Below are 21,683 nucleotides of genomic sequence, written 5' to 3'. Positions count from 1 at the left end.
TGGTCATCATGACTCGTCTATAGTAAATATGGTCATCATGACTCGTCTATAGTAAATATGGTCATCATGACTCGTCTATAGTAAACATGGTCATCATGACTCGTCTATAGTAAATATGGTCATCATGACTCGTCTATAGTAAACATGGTCATCATGACTCGTCTATAGTAAACATGGTCATCATGACTCGTCTATAGTAAACATGGTCATCATGACTCGTCTATAGTAAACATGGTCATCATGACTCGTCTATAGTAAACATGGTCATCATGACTCGTCTATAGTAAATATGGTCATCATGACTCGTCTATAGTAAATATGGTCATCATGACTCGTCTATAGTAAACATGGTCATCATGACTCGTCTATAGTAAATATGGTCATCATGACTCGTCTAAAGTAAATATGGTCATCATGACTCGTCTATAGTAAATATGGTCATCATGACTCGTCTATAGTAAACATGGTCATCATGACTCGTCTATAGTAAATATGGTCAAAATGACTCGTCTATAGTCAACATGGTCATCATGACTCGTCTATAGTAAATATGGTCATCATGACTCATCTATAGTAAATATGGTCATCATGACTCGACTATAGTAAACATGGTCATCATGACTCGTCTATAGTAAACATGGTCATCATGACTCATCTATAGTAAATATGGTCATCATGACTCGACTATAGTAAACATGGTCATCATGACTCGTCTATAGTAAACATGGTCATCATGACTCATCTATAGTAAATATGGTCATCATGACTCATCTATAGTAAATATCGTCATCATGACTCGTCTATAGTCAACATGGTCATCATGACTCGTCTATAGTCAACATGGTCATCATGACTCGTCTATAGTAAACATGGTCATCATGACTCATCTATAGTAAACATGGTCATCATGACTCGTCTATAGTCAACATGGTCATCATGACTCGTCTATAGTCAACATGGTCATCATGACTCGTCTATAGTCAACATGGTCATCATGACTCGTCTATAGTAAATATGGTCATCATGACTCGTCTATAGTAAACATGGTCATCATGACTCGTCTATAGAAAATATGGTCATCATGACTCGTCTAAAGTAAATATGGTCATCATGACTCGTCTATAGTAAATATGGTCATCATGACTCATCTATAGTAAACATGGTCATCATGACTCGATTATAGTAAATATGGTCATCATGACTCATCTATAGTAAATATGGTCATCATGACTCGACTATAGTAAACATGGTCATCATGACTCGTCTATAGTAAACATGGTCATCATGACTCATCTATAGTAAATATGGTCATCATGACTCGACTATAGTAAACATGGTCATCATGACTCGTCTATAGTAAACATGGTCATCATGACTCGTCTATAGTAAACATGGTCATCATGACTCGTCTATAGTAAACATGGTCATCATGACTCGTCTATAGTAAACATGGTCATCATGACTCGTCTATAGTAAACATGGTCATCATGACTCGTCTATAGTAAACATGGTCATCATGACTCGTCTATAGTAAATATGGTCATCATGACTCGTCTATAGTAAATATGGTCATCATGACTCGTCTATAGTAAACATGGTCATCATGACTCGTCTATAGTAAATATGGTCATCATGACTCGTCTAAAGTAAATATGGTCATCATGACTCGTCTATAGTAAATATGGTCATCATGACTCGTCTATAGTAAACATGGTCATCATGACTCGTCTATAGTAAATATGGTCAAAATGACTCGTCTATAGTCAACATGGTCATCATGACTCGTCTATAGTAAATATGGTCATCATGACTCATCTATAGTAAATATGGTCATCATGACTCGACTATAGTAAACATGGTCATCATGACTCGTCTATAGTAAACATGGTCATCATGACTCATCTATAGTAAATATGGTCATCATGACTCGACTATAGTAAACATGGTCATCATGACTCGTCTATAGTAAACATGGTCATCATGACTCATCTATAGTAAATATGGTCATCATGACTCATCTATAGTAAATATCGTCATCATGACTCGTCTATAGTCAACATGGTCATCATGACTCGTCTATAGTCAACATGGTCATCATGACTCGTCTATAGTAAATATGGTCATCATGACTCGTCTATAGTAAACATGGTCATCATGACTCGTCTATAATCAACATGGTCATCATGACTCGTCTATAGTAAACATGGTCATCATGACTCGTCTATAATCAACATGGTCATCATGACTCGTCTATAGTAAATATGGTCATCATGACTCGTCTATAGTAAACATGGTCATCATGACTCATCTATAGTAAATATGGTCATCATGACTCGTCTAAAGTAAATATGGTCATCATGACTCGTCTATAGTAAATATGGTCATCATGACTCATCTATAGTAAACATGGTCATCATGACTCGATTATAGTAAATATGGTCATCATGACTCATCTATAGTAAATATGGTCATCATGACTCGACTATAGTAAACATGGTCATCATGACTCGTCTATAGTAAACATGGTCATCATGACTCATCTATAGTAAATATGGTCATCATGACTCGACTATAGTAAACATGGTCATCATGACTCGTCTATAGTAAACATGGTCATCATGACTCATCTATAGTAAATATGGTCATCATGACTCATCTATAGTAAATATCGTCATCATGACTCGTCTATAGTCAACATGGTCATCATGACTCGTCTATAGTCAACATGGTCATCATGACTCGTCTATAGTAAATATGGTCATCATGACTCGTCTATAGTAAACATGGTCATCATGACTCGTCTATAATCAACATGGTCATCATGACTCGTCTATAGTAAACATGGTCATCATGACTCGTCTATAATCAACATGGTCATCATGACTCGTCTATAGTAAATATGGTCATCATGACCCATCTATAGTAAACATGGTCATCATGACTCGATTATAGTAAATATGGTCATCATGACTCGTCTATAGTAAATATGGTCATCATGACTCGTCTATAGTAAACATGGTCATCATGACTCGTCTATAATCAACATGGTCATCATGACTCGTCTATAGTAAACATGGTCATCATGACTCGTCTATAATCAACATGGTCATCATGACTCGTCTATAGTAAATATGGTCATCATGACTCGTCTATAGTAAACATGGTCATCATGACTCGTCTATAGTAAATATGGTCATCATGACTCGTCTAAAGTAAATATGGTCATCATGACTCGTCTATAGTAAATATGGTCATCATGACTCATCTATAGTAAACATGGTCATCATGACTCGATTATAGTAAATATGGTCATCATGACTCGTCTATAGTAAACATGGTCATCATGACTCATCTATAGTAAATATGGTCATCATGACTCGTCTATAGTAAACATGGTCATCATGACTCGTCTATAGTAAACATGGTCATCATGACTCATCTATAGTAAATATGGTCATCATGACTCGTCTATAGTAAATATGGTCATCATGACTCGTCTATAGTAAACATGGTCATCATGACTCGTCTATAGTAAATATGGTCATCATGACTCGTCTATAGTAAACATGGTCATCATGACTCGTCTATAGTAAACATGGTCATCATGACTCGTCTATAGTAAATATGGTCATCATGACTCGTCTATAGTCAACATGGTCATCATGACTCGTCTATAGTCAACATGGTCATCATGACTCGTCTATAGTAAATATGGTCATCATGACTCGTCTATAGTAAACATGGTCATCATGACTCGTCTATAGTAAACAAGGTCATCATGACTCGTCTATAGTAAACATGGTCATCATGACTCGTCTAAAGTAAATATGGTCATCATGACTCGTCTATAGTAAACATGGTCATCATGACTCGTCTATAGTAAACATGGTCATCATGACTCGATCTATAGTAAATATGGTCATCATGACTCGTCTATAGTAAACATGGTCATCATGACTCGTCTATAGTAAACATGGTCATCATGACTCATCTATAGTAAATATGGTCATCATGACTCGACTATAGTAAACATGGTCATCATGACTCGTCTATAGTAAACATGGTCATCATGACTCATCTATAGTAAATATGGTCATCATGACTCATCTATAGTAAATATGGTCATCATGACTCGTCTATAGTCAACATGGTCATCATGACTCGTCTATAGTCAACATGGTCATCATGGCTCGTCTATAGTAAACATGGTCATCATGACTCGTCTATAATCAACATGGTCATCATGACTCGTCTATAGTCAACATTGTCATCATGACTCGTCTATAGTAAACATGGTCATCATCACTCGTCTATAGTAAACATGGTCATCATGACTCGTCTATAGTAAACATGGTCATCATGACTCGTCTATAGTAAACATGGTCATCATGACTCGTCTATAGTCAACATGGTCATCATGACTCGTCTATAGTCAACATGGTCATCATGACTCGTCTATAGTAAATATGGTCATCATGACTCGTCTATAGTAAACATGGTCATCATGACTCGTCTATAGTAAACAAGGTCATCATGACTCGTCTATAGTAAACATGGTCATCATGACTCGTCTAAAGTAAATATGGTCATCATGACTCGTCTATAGTAAATATGGTCATCATGACTCGTCTATAGTAAACATGGTCATCATGACTCGATTATAGTAAATATGGTCATCATGACTCGTCTATAGTAAACATGGTCATCATGACTCGTCTATAGTAAACATGGTCATCATGACTCATCTATAGTAAATATGGTCATCATGACTCGACTATAGTAAACATGGTCATCATGACTCGTCTATAGTAAACATGGTCATCATGACTCATCTATAGTAAATATGGTCATCATGACTCATCTATAGTAAATATGGTCATCATGACTCGTCTATAGTCAACATGGTCATCATGACTCGTCTATAGTCAACATGGTCATCATGGCTCGTCTATAGTAAATATGGTCATCATGACTCGTCTATAGTAAACATGGTCATCATGACTCGTCTATAGTCAACATTGTCATCATGACTCGTCTATAGTAAACATGGTCATCATCACTCGTCTATAGTAAACATGGTCATCATGACTCGTCTATAGTAAACATGGTCATCATGACTCGTCTATAGTAAACATGGTCATCATGACTCGTCTATAGTCAACATGGTCATCATGACTCGTCTATAGTAAACATGGTCATCATGGCTCGTCTATAGTAAATATGGTCATCATGACTCGTCTATAGTAAATATGGTCATCATGACTCATCTATAGTAAACATGGTCATCATGACTCGCCTATAGTAAATATGGTCATCATGACTCGTCTATAGTAAACATGGTCATCATGACTCGTCTATAGTAAATATGGTCATCATGACTCGTCTATAGTAAATATGGTCATCATGACTCGTCTATAGTAAACATGGTCATCATGACTCGTCTATAGTCAACATGGTCATCATGACTCGTCTATAGTAAACATGGTCATCATGACTCGTCTATAGTAAACATGGTCATCATGACTCGTCTATTGTAAACATGGTCATCATGACTCGTCTATAGTAAATATGGTCATCATGACTCGTCTATAGTAAATATGGTCATCATGACTCGACTATAGTAAACATGGTCATCATGACTCGTCTATAGTAAACATGGTCATCATGACTCATCTATAGTAAATATGGTCATCATGACTCATCTATAGTAAATATGGTTATCATGACTCATCTATAGTAAATATGGTCATCATGACTCGTCTATAGTAAACATGGTCATCATGACTCGTCTACAGTAAATATGGTCATCATGACTCGTCTATAGTAAACATGGTCATCATGACTCGTCTATAGTAAATATGGTCATCATGACTCGTCTATAGTAAACATGGTCATCATGACTCGTCTATAGTAAATATGGTCATCATGACTCGTCTATAGTAAACATGGTCATCATGACTCGTCTATAGTAAACATGGTCATCATGACTCGTCTATAATCAACATGGTCATCATGACTCGTCTATAGTAAATATGGTCATCATGACTCGTCTATAGTAAACATGGTCATCATGACTCGTCTATAGTAAACATGGTCATCATGACTCGTCTGTAGTAAATATGGTCATCATGACTCGTCTATAGTCAACATGGTCATCATGACTCGTCTATAGTAAATATGGTCATCATGACTCATCTATAGTAAATATGGTCATCATGACTCGACTATAGTAAACATGGTCATCATGACTCGTCTATAGTAAACATGGTCATCATGACTCATCTATAGTAAATATGGTCATCATGACTCGACTATAGTAAACATGGTCATCATGACTCGTCTATAGTAAACATGGTCATCATGACTCATCTATAGTAAATATGGTCATCATGACTCATCTATAGTAAATATGGTCATCATGACTCGTCTATAGTCAACATGGTCATCATGACTCGTCTATAGTCAACATGGTCATCATGACTCGTCTATAGTAAATATGGTCATCATGACTCGTCTATAGTAAACATGGTCATCATGACTCGTCTATAATCAACATGTTCATCATGACTCGTCTATAGTAAACATGGTCATCATGACTCGTCTATAATCAACATGGTCATCATGACTCGTCTATAGTAAATATGGTCATCATGACTCGTCTATAGTAAACATGGTCATCATGACTCGTCTATAGTCAACATGGTCATCATGACTCGTCTATAGTAAACATGGTCATCATGACTCGTCTATAGTAAATATGGTCATCATGACTCATCTATAGTAAACATGGTCATCATGACTCGTCTATAGTAAACATGGTCATCATGACTCGTCTATAGTAAACATGGTCATCATGACTCGTCTGTAGTAAATATGGTCATCATGACTCGTCTATAGTCAACATGGTCATCATGACTCGTCTATAGTAAATATGGTCATCATGACTCATCTATAGTAAATATGGTCATCATGACTCGACTATAGTAAACATGGTCATCATGACTCGTCTATAGTAAACATGGTCATCATGACTCATCTATAGTAAATATGGTCATCATGACTCGACTATAGTAAACATGGTCATCATGACTCGTCTATAGTAAACATGGTCATCAAGACTCATCTATAGTAAATATGGTCATCATGACTCATCTATAGTAAATATGGTCATCATGACTCGTCTATAGTCAACATGGTCATCATGACTCGTCTATAGTCAACATGGTCATCATGACTCGTCTATAGTAAATATGGTCATCATGACTCGTCTATAGTAAACATGGTCATCATGACTCGTCTATAATCAACATGGTCATCATGACTCGTCTATAGTAAACATGGTCATCATGACTCGTCTATAATCAACATGGTCATCATGACTCGTCTATAGTAAATATGGTCATCATGACTCGTCTATAGTAAACATGGTCATCATGACTCGTCTATAGTCAACATGGTCATCATGACTCGTCTATAGTAAACATGGTCATCATGACTCGTCTATAGTAAATATGGTCATCATGACTCATCTATAGTAAACATGGTCATCATGACTCGTCTATAGTAAACATGGTCATCATGACTCGTCTATAGTAAACATGGTCATCATGACTCGTCTATAGTAAATATGGTCATCATGACTCGTCTATAGTAAACATGGTCATCATGACTCGTCTATAGTAAATATGGTCATCATGACTCGTCTATAGTAAATATGGTCATCATGACTCGTCTATAGTAAACATGGTCATCATGACTCGTCTATAGTAAATATGGTCATCATGACTCGTCTATAGTCAACATGGTCATCATGACTCGTCTATAGTCAACATGGTCATCATGACTCGTCTATAGTAAATATGGTCATCATGACTCGTCTATAGTAAACATGGTCATCATGACTCGTCTATAATCAACATGGTCATCATGACTCGTCTATAGTAAATATGGTCATCATGACTCGTCTATAGTAAACATGGTCATCATGACTCGTCTATAGTAAACATGGTCATCATGACTCGTCTGTAGTAAATATGGTCATCATGACTCGTCTATAGTCAACATGGTCATCATGACTCGTCTATAGTAAATATGGTCATCATGACTCATCTATAGTAAATATGGTCATCATGACTCGACTATAGTAAACATGGTCATCATGACTCGTCTATAGTAAACATGGTCATCATGACTCATCTATAGTAAATATGGTCATCATGACTCGACTATAGTAAACATGGTCATCATGACTCGTCTATAGTAAACATGGTCATCATGACTCGTCTATAGTAAACATGGTCATCATGACTCGTCTATAGTAAACATGGTCATCATGACTCGTCTATAGTAAACATGGTCATCATGACTCGTCTATAGTAAATATGGTCATCATGACTCGTCTATAGTAAACATGGTCATCATGACTCGTCTATAATCAACACGGTCATCATGACTCGTCTATAATCAACATGGTCATCATGACTCGTCTATAGTAAATATGGTCATCATGACTCGTCTATAGTAAACATGGTCATCATGACTCGTCTATAGTAAACATGGTCATCATGACTCGTCTGTAGTAAATATGGTCATCATGACTCGTCTATAGTCAACATGGTCATCATGACTCGTCTATAGTAAACATGGTCATCATGACTCATCTATAGTAAATATGGTCATCATGACTCGACTATAGTAAACATGGTCATCATGACTCGTCTATAGTAAACATGGTCATCATGACTCGTCTATAGTAAACATGGTCATCATGACTCGTCTATAGTAAACATGGTCATCATGACTCGTCTATAGTAAACATGGTCATCATGACTCGTCTATAGTAAATATGGTCATCATGACTCGTCTATAGTAAACATGGTCATCATGACTCGTCTATAATCAACATGGTCATCATGACTCGTCTATAATCAACATGGTCATCATGACTCGTCTATAGTAAATATGGTCATCATGACTCGTCTATAGTAAACATGGTCATCATGACTCGTCTATAGTAAACATGGTCATCATGACTCGTCTGTAGTAAATATGGTCATCATGACTCGTCTATAGTCAACATGGTCATCATGACTCGTCTATAGTAAATATGGTCATCATGACTCATCTATAGTAAATATGTTAATCATGACTCGACTATAGTAAACATGGTCATCATGACTCGTCTATAGTAAACATGGTCATCATGACTCATCTATAGTAAATATGGTCATCATGACTCGACTATAGTAAACATGGTCATCATGACTCGTCTATAGTAAACATGGTCATCATGACTCATCTATAGTAAATATGGTCATCATGACTCATCTATAGTAAATATGGTCATCATGACTCGTCTATAGTCAACATGGTCATCATGACTCGTCTATAGTCAACATGGTCATCATGACTCGTCTATAGTAAATATGGTCATCATGACTCGTCTATAGTAAACATGGTCATCATGACTCGTCTATAATCAACATGGTCATCATGACTCGTCTATAGTAAACATGGTCATCATGACTCGTCTATAATCAACATGGTCATCATGACTCGTCTATAGTAAATATGGTCATCATGACTCGTCTATAGTAAACATGGTCATCATGACTCGTCTATAGTCAACATGGTCATCATGACTCGTCTATAGTAAACATGGTCATCATGACTCGTCTATAGTAAATATGGTCATCATGACTCATCTATAGTAAACATGGTCATCATGACTCGTCTATAGTAAACATGGTCATCATGACTCGTCTATAGTAAACATGGTCATCATGACTCGTCTGTAGTAAATATGGTCATCATGACTCGTCTATAGTCAACATGGTCATCATGACTCGTCTATAGTAAATATGGTCATCATGACTCATCTATAGTAAATATGGTCATCATGACTCGACTATAGTAAACATGGTCATCATGACTCGTCTATAGTAAACATGGTCATCATGACTCATCTATAGTAAATATGGTCATCATGACTCGACTATAGTAAACATGGTCATCATGACTCGTCTATAGTAAACATGGTCATCATGACTCATCTATAGTAAATATGGTCATCATGACTCATCTATAGTAAATATGGTCATCATGACTCGTCTATAGTCAACATGGTCATCATGACTCGTCTATAGTCAACATGGTCATCATGGCTCGTCTATAGTAAATATGGTCATCATGACTCGTCTATAGTAAACATGGTCATCATGACTCGTCTATAATCAACATGGTCATCATGACTCGTCTATAGTAAACATGGTCATCATGACTCGTCTATAATCAACATGGTCATCATGACTCGTCTATAGTAAATATGGTCATCATGACTCGTCTATAGTAAACATGGTCATCATGACTCGTCTATAGTCAACATGGTCATCATGACTCGTCTATAGTAAACATGGTCATCATGACTCGTCTATAGTAAATATGGTCATCATGACTCATCTATAGTAAACATGGTCATCATGACTCGTCTATAGTAAACATGGTCATCATGACTCGTCTATAGTAAACATGGTCATCATGACTCGTCTATAGTACATATGGTCATCATGACTCGTCTATAGTAAACATGGTCATCATGACTCGTCTATAGTAAATATGGTCATCATGACTCGTCTAAAGTAAATACGGTCATCATGACTCGTCTATAGTAAACATGATCATCATGACTCGTCTATAGTAAACATGGTCATCATGACTCGTCTATAATCAACATGGTCATCATGACTCGTCTATAGTAAATATGGTCATCATGACTCGTCTATAGTAAACATGGTCATCATGACTCGTCTATAGTAAACATGGTCATCATGACTCGTCTGTAGTAAATATGGTCATCATGACTCGTCTATAGTCAACATGGTCATCATGACTCGTCTATAGTAAATATGGTCATCATGACTCATCTATAGTAAACATGGTCATCATGACTCGTCTATAGTAAATATGGTCATCATGACTCGTCTATAGTAAACATGGTCATCATGACTCGTCTATAGTCAACATGGTCATCATGACTCGTCTATAGTAAACATGGTCATCATGACTCGTCTATAGTAAATATGGTCATCATGACTCATCTATAGTAAACATGGTCATCATGACTCGTCTATAGTAAACATGGTCATCATGACTCGTCTATAGTAAACATGGTCATCATGACTCGTCTATAGTAAATATGGTCATCATGACTCGTCTATAGTAAACATGGTCATCATGACTCGTCTATAGTAAATATGGTCATCATGACTCGTCTATAGTAAATATGGTCATCATGACTCGTCTATAGTAAACATGGTCATCATGACTCGTCTATAGTAAATATGGTCATCATGACTCGTCTATAGTCAACATGGTCATCATGACTCGTCTATAGTCAACATGGTCATCATGACTCGTCTATAGTAAATATGGTCATCATGACTCGTCTATAGTAAACATGGTCATCATGACTCGTCTATAATCAACATGGTCATCATGACTCGTCTATAGTAAATATGGTCATCATGACTCGTCTATAGTAAACATGGTCATCATGACTCGTCTATAGTAAACATGGTCATCATGACTCGTCTGTAGTAAATATGGTCATCATGACTCGTCTATAGTCAACATGGTCATCATGACTCGTCTATAGTAAATATGGTCATCATGACTCATCTATAGTAAATATGGTCATCATGACTCGACTATAGTAAACATGGTCATCATGACTCGTCTATAGTAAACATGGTCATCATGACTCATCTATAGTAAATATGGTCATCATGACTCGACTATAGTAAACATGGTCATCATGACTCGTCTATAGTAAACATGGTCATCATGACTCGTCTATAGTAAACATGGTCATCATGACTCGTCTATAGTAAACATGGTCATCATGACTCGTCTATAGTAAACATGGTCATCATGACTCGTCTATAGTAAATATGGTCATCATGACTCGTCTATAGTAAACATGGTCATCATGACTCGTCTATAGTCAACATGGTCATCATGACTCGTCTATAATCAACATGGTCATCATGACTCGTCTATAGTAAATATGGTCATCATGACTCGTCTATAGTAAACATGGTCATCATGACTCGTCTATAGTAAACATGGTCATCATGACTCGTCTGTAGTAAATATGGTCATCATGACTCGTCTATAGTCAACATGGTCATCATGACTCGTCTATAGTAAATATGGTCATCATGACTCATCTATAGTAAATATGGTCATCATGACTCGACTATAGTAAACATGGTCATCATGACTCGTCTATAGTAAACATGGTCATCATGACTCATCTATAGTAAATATGGTCATCATGACTCGACTATAGTAAACATGGTCATCATGACTCGTCTATAGTAAACATGGTCATCATGACTCATCTATAGTAAATATGGTCATCATGACTCATCTATAGTAAATATGGTCATCATGACTCGTCTATAGTCAACATGGTCATCATGACTCGTCTATAGTCAACATGGTCATCATGACTCGTCTATAGTAAATATGGTCATCATGACTCGTCTATAGTAAACATGGTCATCATGACTCGTCTATAATCAACATGGTCATCATGACTCGTCTATAGTAAACATGGTCATCATGACTCGTCTATAATCAACATGGTCATCATGACTCGTCTATAGTAAATATGGTCATCATGACTCGTCTATAGTAAACATGGTCATCATGACTCGTCTATAGTCAACATGGTCATCATGACTCGTCTATAGTAAACATGGTCATCATGACTCGTCTATAGTAAATATGGTCATCATGACTCATCTATAGTAAACATGGTCATCATGACTCGTCTATAGTAAACATGGTCATCATGACTCGTCTATAGTAAACATGGTCATCATGACTCGTCTGTAGTAAATATGGTCATCATGACTCGTCTATAGTCAACATGGTCATCATGACTCGTCTATAGTAAATATGGTCATCATGACTCATCTATAGTAAATATGGTCATCATGACTCGACTATAGTAAACATGGTCATCATGACTCGTCTATAGTAAACATGGTCATCATGACTCATCTATAGTAAATATGGTCATCATGACTCGACTATAGTAAACATGGTCATCATGACTCGTCTATAGTAAACATGGTCATCATGACTCATCTATAGTAAATATGGTCATCATGACTCATCTATAGTAAATATGGTCATCATGACTCGTCTATAGTCAACATGGTCATCATGACTCGTCTATAGTCAACATGGTCATCATGGCTCGTCTATAGTAAATATGGTCATCATGACTCGTCTATAGTAAACATGGTCATCATGACTCGTCTATAATCAACATGGTCATCATGACTCGTCTATAGTAAACATGGTCATCATGACTCGTCTATAATCAACATGGTCATCATGACTCGTCTATAGTAAATATGGTCATCATGACTCGTCTATAGTAAACATGGTCATCATGACTCGTCTATAGTCAACATGGTCATCATGACTCGTCTATAGTAAACATGGTCATCATGACTCGTCTATAGTAAATATGGTCATCATGACTCATCTATAGTAAACATGGTCATCATGACTCGTCTATAGTAAACATGGTCATCATGACTCGTCTATAGTAAACATGGTCATCATGACTCGTCTATAGTACATATGGTCATCATGACTCGTCTATAGTAAACATGGTCATCATGACTCGTCTATAGTAAATATGGTCATCATGACTCGTCTAAAGTAAATACGGTCATCATGACTCGTCTATAGTAAATATGGTCATCATGACTCGTCAATAGTAAACATGGTCATCATGACTCGATTATAGTAAATATGGTCATCATGACTCGTCTATAGTAAACATGGTCATCATGACTCGTCTATAATCAACATGGTCATCATGACTCGTCTATAGTAAACATGGTCATCATGACTCGTCTATAGTAAATATGGTCATCATGACTCGTCTATAGTAAATATGGTCATCATGACTCGTCTATAGTAAACATGGTCATCATGACTCGTCTATAGTCAACATGGTCATCATGACTCGTCTATAGTAAACATGGTCATCATGACTCGTCTATAGTAAACATGGTCATCATGACTCGTCTATAGTAAACATGGTCATCATGACTCGTCTATAGTAAATATGGTCATCATGACTCGACTATAGTAAACATGGTCATCATGACTCGTCTATAGTAAACATGGTCATCATGACTCATCTATAGTAAATATGGTCATCATGACTCATCTATAGTAAATATGGTTATCATGACTCATCTATAGTAAATATGGTCATCATGACTCGTCTATAGTAAACATGGTCATCATGACTCGTCTACAGTAAATATGGTCATCATGACTCGTCTATAGTAAACATGGTCATCATGACTCGTCTATAGTAAATATGGTCATCATGACTCGTCTATAGTAAACATGGTCATCATGACTCGTCTATAGTAAATATGGTCATCATGACTCGTCTATAGTAAACATGATCATCATGACTCGTCTATAGTAAACATGGTCATCATGACTCGTCTATAATCAACATGGTCATCATGACTCGTCTATAGTAAATATGGTCATCATGACTCGTCTATAGTAAACATGGTCATCATGACTCGTCTATATTAAACATGGTCATCATGACTCGTCTGTAGTAAATATGGTCATCATGACTCGTCTATAGTCAACATGGTCATCATGACTCGTCTATAGTAAATATGGTCATCATGACTCATCTATAGTAAATATGGTCATCATGACTCGACTATAGTAAACATGGTCATCATGACTCGTCTATAGTAAACATGGTCATCATGACTCATCTATAGTAAATATGGTCATCATGACTCGACTATAGTAAACATGGTCATCATGACTCGTCTATAGTAAACATGGTCATCATGACTCATCTATAGTAAATATGGTCATCATGACTCATCTATAGTAAATATGGTCATCATGACTCGTCTATAGTCAACATGGTCATCATGACTCGTCTATAGTCAACATGGTCATCATGACTCGTCTATAGTAAATATGGTCATCATGACTCGTCTATAGTAAACATGGTCATCATGACTCGTCTATAATCAACATGGTCATCATGACTCGTCTATAGTAAACATGGTCATCATGACTCGTCTATAATCAACATGGTCATCATGACTCGTCTATAGTAAATATGGTCATCATGACTCGTCTATAGTAAACATGGTCATCATGACTCGTCTATAGTCAACATGGTCATCATGACTCGTCTATAGTAAACATGGTCATCATGACTCGTCTATAGTAAATATGGTCATCATGACTAATCTATAGTAAACATGGTCATCATGACTCGTCTATAGTAAACATGGTCATCATGACTCGTCTATAGTAAACATGGTCATCATGACTCGTCTGTAGTAAATATGGTCATCATGACTCGTCTATAGTCAACATGGTCATCATGACTCGTCTATAGTAAATATGGTCATCATGACTCATCTATAGTAAATATGGTCATCATGACTCGACTATAGTAAACATGGTCATCATGACTCGTCTATAGTAAACATGGTCATCATGACTCATCTATAGTAAATATGGTCATCATGACTCGACTATAGTAAACATGGTCATCATGACTCGTCTATAGTAAACATGGTCATCAAGACTCATCTATAGTAAATATGGTCATCATGACTCATCTATAGTAAATATGGTCATCATGACTCGTCTATAGTCAACATGGTCATCATGACTCGTCTATAGTCAACATGGTCATCATGACTCGTCTATAGTAAATATGGTCATCATGACTCGTCTATAGTAAACATGGTCATCATGACTCGTCTATAATCAACATGGTCATCATGACTCGTCTATAGTAAACATGGTCATCATGACTCGTCTATAATCAACATGGTCATCATGACTCGTCTATAGTAAATATGGTCATCATGACTCGTCTATAGTAAACATGGTCATCATGACTCGTCTATAGTCAACATGGTCATCATGACTCGTCTATAGTAAACATGGTCATCATGACTCGTCTATAGTAAATATGGTCATCATGACTCATCTATAGTAAACATGGTCATCATGACTCGTCTATAGTAAACATGGTCATCATGACTCGTCTATAGTAAACATGGTCATCATGACTCGTCTATAGTAAATATGGTCATCATGACTCGTCTATAGTAAACATGGTCATCATGACTCGTCTATAGTAAATATGGTCATCATGACTCGTCTATAGTAAATATGGTCATCATGACTCGTCTATAGTAAACATGGTCATCATGACTCGTCTATAGTAAACATGGTCATCATGACTCGTCTATAGTCAACATGGTCATCATGACTCGTCTATAGTCAACATGGTCATCATGACTCGTCTATAGTAAATATGGTCATCATGACTCGTCTATAGTAAACATGGTCATCATGACTCGTCTATAATCAACATGGTCATCATGACTCGTCTATAGTAAATATGGTCATCATGACTCGTCTATAGTAAACATGGTCATCATGACTCGTCTATAGTAAACATGGTCATCATGACTCGTCTGTAGTAAATATGGTCATCATGACTCGTCTATAGTCAACATGGTCATCATGACTCGTCTATAGTAAATATGGTCATCATGACTCATCTATAGTAAATATGGTCATCATGACTCGACTATAGTAAACATGGTCATCATGACTCGTCTATAGTAAACATGGTCATCATGACTCATCTATAGTAAATATGGTCATCATGACTCGACTATAGTAAACATGGTCATCATGACTCGTCTATAGTAAACATGGTCATCATGACTCATCTATAGTAAATATGGTCATCATGACTCATCTATAGTAAATATGGTCATCATGACTCGTCTATAGTCAACATGGTCATCATGACTCGTCTATAGTCAACATGGTCATCATGACTCGTCTATAGTAAATATGGTCATCATGACTCGTCTATAGTAAACATGGTCATCATGACTCGTCTATAATCAACATGGTCATCATGACTCGTCTATAGTAAACATGGTCATCATGACTCGTCTATAATCAACATGGTCATCATGACTCGTCTATAGTAAATATGGTCATCATGACTCGTCTATAGTAAACATGGTCATCATGACTCGTCTATAGTCAACATGGTCATCATGACTCGTCTATAGTAAACATGGTCATCATGACTCGTCTATAGTAAATATGGTCATCATGACTCATCTATAGTAAACATGGTCATCATGACTCGTCTATAGTAAACATGGTCATCATGACTCGTCTATAGTAAACATGGTCATCATGACTCGTCTGTAGTAAATATGGTCATCATGACTCGTCTATAGTCAACATGGTCATCATGACTCGTCTATAGTAAATATGGTCATCATGACTCATCTATAGTAAATATGGTCATCATGACTCGACTATAGTAAACATGGTCATCATGACTCGTCTATAGTAAATATGGTCATCATGACTCGACTATAGTAAACATGGTCATCATGACTCGTCTATAGTAAACATGGTCATCATGACTCATCTATAGTAAATATGGTCATCATGACTCGTCTATAGTAAACATGGTCATCATGACTCGTCTATAGTCAACATGGTCATCATGACTCGTCTATAGTAAATATGGTCATCATGACTCGTCTATAGTAAACATGGTCATCATGACTCGTCTATAATCAACATGGTCATCATGACTCGTCTATAGTAAACATGGTCATCATGACTCGTCTATAATCAACATGGTCATCATGACTCGTCTATAGTAAATATGGTCATCATGACTCGTCTATAGTAAACATGGTCATCATGACTCGTCTATAGTCAACATGGTCATCATGACTCGTCTATAGTAAACATGGTCATCATGACTCGTCTATAGTAAATATGGTCATCATGACTCATCTATAGTAAACATGGTCATCATGACTCGTCTATAGTAAACATGGTCATCATGACTCGTCTATAGTAAACATGGTCATCATGACTCGTCTATAGTAAATATGGTCATCATGACTCGTCTATAGTAAACATGGTCATCATGACTCGTCTATAGTAAATATGGTCATCATGACTCATCTAAAGTAAATATGGTCATCATGACTCGTCTATAGTAAATATGGTCATCATGACTCGTCTATAGTAAACATGGTCATCATGACTCGATTATAGTAAATATGGTCATCATGACTCGTCTATAGTAAACATGGTCATCATGACTCATCTATAGTAAATATGGTCATCATGACTCGTCTATAGTAAACATGGTCATCATGACTCGTCTATAGTAAATATGGTCATCATGACTCGTCTATAGTAAATATGGTCATCATGACTCGTCTATAGTAAACATGGTCATAAAATGTGTCTCTTACCGTCAGCTGTGAATGTGCAGACATGGATCTAAATGTGGACCGGAACTGATCACCGGACACTTGTTAAAGGGATAGTTCACTCAACTCATTTCATCGTCATCACAGCTTTTTCTCTGTACTGAAAGTGCTCTATCTTGAAAATGTAACTGCTGATATGGACACTTTTTGGGGGGATCATGTTAACAGTGTTCTAACGAACAAAATACTAAAAGATAAACTGTCCCTGTAATGCCAGGTGAAAACACTCTCTACAGCTATTAGCTTCTGGTGGTCGGTGTGTTTTGATGAATATCAGTGACCATTAGTAATAATACCTCGTCACCCTGTAGGTGAGATCTCACAGCACAAGGGTCCCCCGGTCTTCACCCAGGATGAACGATACAAGATGGTGAGAGCCATCAAGTGGGTGGATGAGATAGTGGAGGGAGCGCCATACGTCACCACGCTGGAGACCCTGGACAAGTACACCAGTGACTTCTGTGTGCACGGAGGTGAGTTTGATGAGATACTTGAATGGGTGGGCCGGTTCTGAATATTCAGTTAATCTTTATTTAACCAGGATAGTCCACTCAGCAACTGTTTGTAGAGAGAGAGAGAGAGGAACATCCCCCCCCCATGTCTTTGATAGGTTTGCTGAAGCTCTGAAACAGAACATTTTAATTGACTGTAACACCACGTAGTGTAGAGTAGACTCAGAAATAGTAGAGTAGAACTTCACTTATTTTCATTGTATTGTTAAGTGTAACATTGTAACACAGTAACATAGTAACACAAGTAACATAGTAACAAAGTAACATTGTAACACAGTAACAGTAGTAACATTTACATTTTAGTCATTTAGTAGACGCTCTTATCCAGAGCGACTTACAGTAGTGAATGCATACATTTCATACATTTTTTTTCTCTCCGTACTGGCCCTCCGTGGGAATCGAACCCACAACCCTGGTGTTGCAAACACCATGCTCTACCAACTGAGCCACCCGGGTAACATAGTAACTTACTAACACAGTAACATAGTAGCAAAGTAACATAGTAACACAGTAACATAGTAGCGCAGTAACACAGTAACTTATTAACACAGTAGCATAGTAACACAGTAACAGTAGTAACAAAGTAGCATAGTAACACAGTAACAGTAGTAACACAGTAACAGTAGTAACATAGTAACACAGTAACAGTAGTTACACAGTAACTTATTAACACAGTAACAGTAGTAACACAGTAACTTATTAACACAGTAACAGTAGTAACACAGTAACAGTAGTAACAGTAACATAGTAGCACAGTAACAGTAGTATCACAGTAACATATTAACACAGTAACATAGTAACACAGTAAGATAGTAACTTATTAACACAGTAACACAGTAACATAGTAACACAGTAACAGTAGTAACACAGTAACTTATTAACACAGTAGCATAGTAACACAGTAACATAGTAACACAGTAACAGTAGTAACACAGTAACAGTAGTAACAGTAACATAGTAACACAGTAACAGTAGTAACACAGTAACTTATTAACACAGTAGCAGTAGTAACACAGTAACTTATTAACACAGTAACAGTAGTAACACAGTAACAGTAGTTACACAGTAACTTATTAACACAGTAACAGTAGTAACACAGTAACTTATTAACACAGTAACAGTAGTAACACAGTAACAGTAGTTACACAGTAACTTATTAACACAGTAACAGTAGTAACACAGTAACAGTAGTAACACAGTCACTTATTAACACAGTAACAGTAGTAACATACTAACACAGTAACATAGTAACACAGTAACATAGTAACACAGTAACATATTAGCGCAGTGACATAGTAACTTATTAACACAAGCATTTCGCTGCATCCGCTATAACGTCTGCTAAACTGTGTACGCGACCAATACACTTTTATTTTATTTAGTTTTCATATTTTTGGGGGTAATATCCTGTTTCGTGTTTTCCCAGTATCTAATGGTTCGATCTTGCCCCTTGACCTCCTGTAAAGTATCTCATGTCTGTCGCCTTGATCAGAATATAGCAGACATGTTGAATGTGTCATTTCAGATGACATCACACTAACAGTGGATGGGAAGGACACATACGAAGAGGTGAAGAGGTCAGGGAGGTACAGGTGAGAGTTACTCAAGCTGGAATGAACCTTTAACTAAAGCTGTTGTTAATAATATACACTGAACAAAAATATAAACACAACATGTAAAGTGTTGGTACCATGTTTCATGAGCTGAAATAAAAAATCCCAGAAATGTTCCATATGCACAAAAGCTTATTTCTCTCAAATCTTGAGCTCCAATTTGTTTATATCCTGTTAGTGAGCATTTCTCCTTTGCCAAGATAATCCATCCACCTGACAGGTATGGCATATGAAGAAGCTGATTACACAGCATGATCATTACACAGGTGCACCTTGTGCTAGGGACAATAAAAGGCCACTCTAAAATGTGAAGTTTTGTCACACAACACAATGCCACAGATGCCTCAAGTTTTGAGGGAGCGTGCAATTGGCATGGTGACTGCAGGAATGTCCACCAGAGCTGTTGCCAGAGAATTGAATGTTCATTTCTCTACCATAAGCCTCCTCCAACGTCGTTTTAGAGAATTTGGCAGTGCGTCTGTGCCCCATGGTGGGGTTATGGTATGGGCAGCATACTGCATACTCACCAGACATGTCACCCATTGAGCATGTTTGGGATGCTCTGGATCGACGTATACGACGTGTTCTAGTTCCCGACAATATCCAGCAACTTCACACAGCCATTGAAGAGGAGTGGGACAACATTCCACGGGCCACAATCAACAGCCTGATCAACTCTATATGAAGGAGATGTGTCGTGCTGCATGAGGCAAATGGTGCTCACACCAGATACTGACTGGTTTTCTGATTCACAACCCTACTGTGACCAACAGATGCATATCTGTATTCCCAGCCATGTCATATGCATAGATTAGGGCCTAATGAATGTATTTCAATTGACTGATTTCCTTATATGAACTGTAACTGCAAGATCTTAGAAATTGTTGCATTTTGCATTTATATTTTGTTTAGTATATTATATATTATTTAATATATTACCATATTATTATTGCTGTTGTTATGCTCTGTCTACAATTGTACAATTTTGTCTCATGGCCTGGTGTTGTTCCAGGGAGTGCAAGCGAACCCAGGGAGTTTCTACCACAGACCTGGTCGGTCGCATGCTACTGATGACCAAAGCCCACCACAGCAACATAGTGAGTATAGAAACCCCTCATAGGTTACCATAG

At 37.0% G+C, this 21,683-nt stretch overlaps 1 protein-coding gene across 3 annotated transcripts in view; it reads left to right on the top strand.

Moving 5' to 3' along the window:
* LOC106601930 (ethanolamine-phosphate cytidylyltransferase) overlaps positions 1–21,683 on the top strand; it is a 45,478-nt gene that overhangs the window by 12,221 nt on the left and 11,574 nt on the right. For all 3 annotated transcript variants that reach the window (XM_045715679.1, XM_045715680.1, XM_045715681.1), the window contains exons 3-5: positions 18,740–18,901; positions 20,466–20,532; positions 21,566–21,650. In XM_045715679.1, the coding sequence (XP_045571635.1) occupies positions 18,740–18,901; positions 20,466–20,532; positions 21,566–21,650 (314 nt within the window). The remainder of the gene's footprint in view (positions 1–18,739; positions 18,902–20,465; positions 20,533–21,565; positions 21,651–21,683) is intronic.

This window comes from Salmo salar, chromosome ssa03 (genome assembly GCF_905237065.1).
Source record: "Salmo salar chromosome ssa03, Ssal_v3.1, whole genome shotgun sequence".
In the NCBI taxonomy this organism is placed as follows: domain Eukaryota; kingdom Metazoa; phylum Chordata; class Actinopteri; order Salmoniformes; family Salmonidae; genus Salmo; species Salmo salar.
Note: the sequence above shows the minus strand (reverse complement) of the source record. Positions and strands in the feature narration are given on the sequence as shown.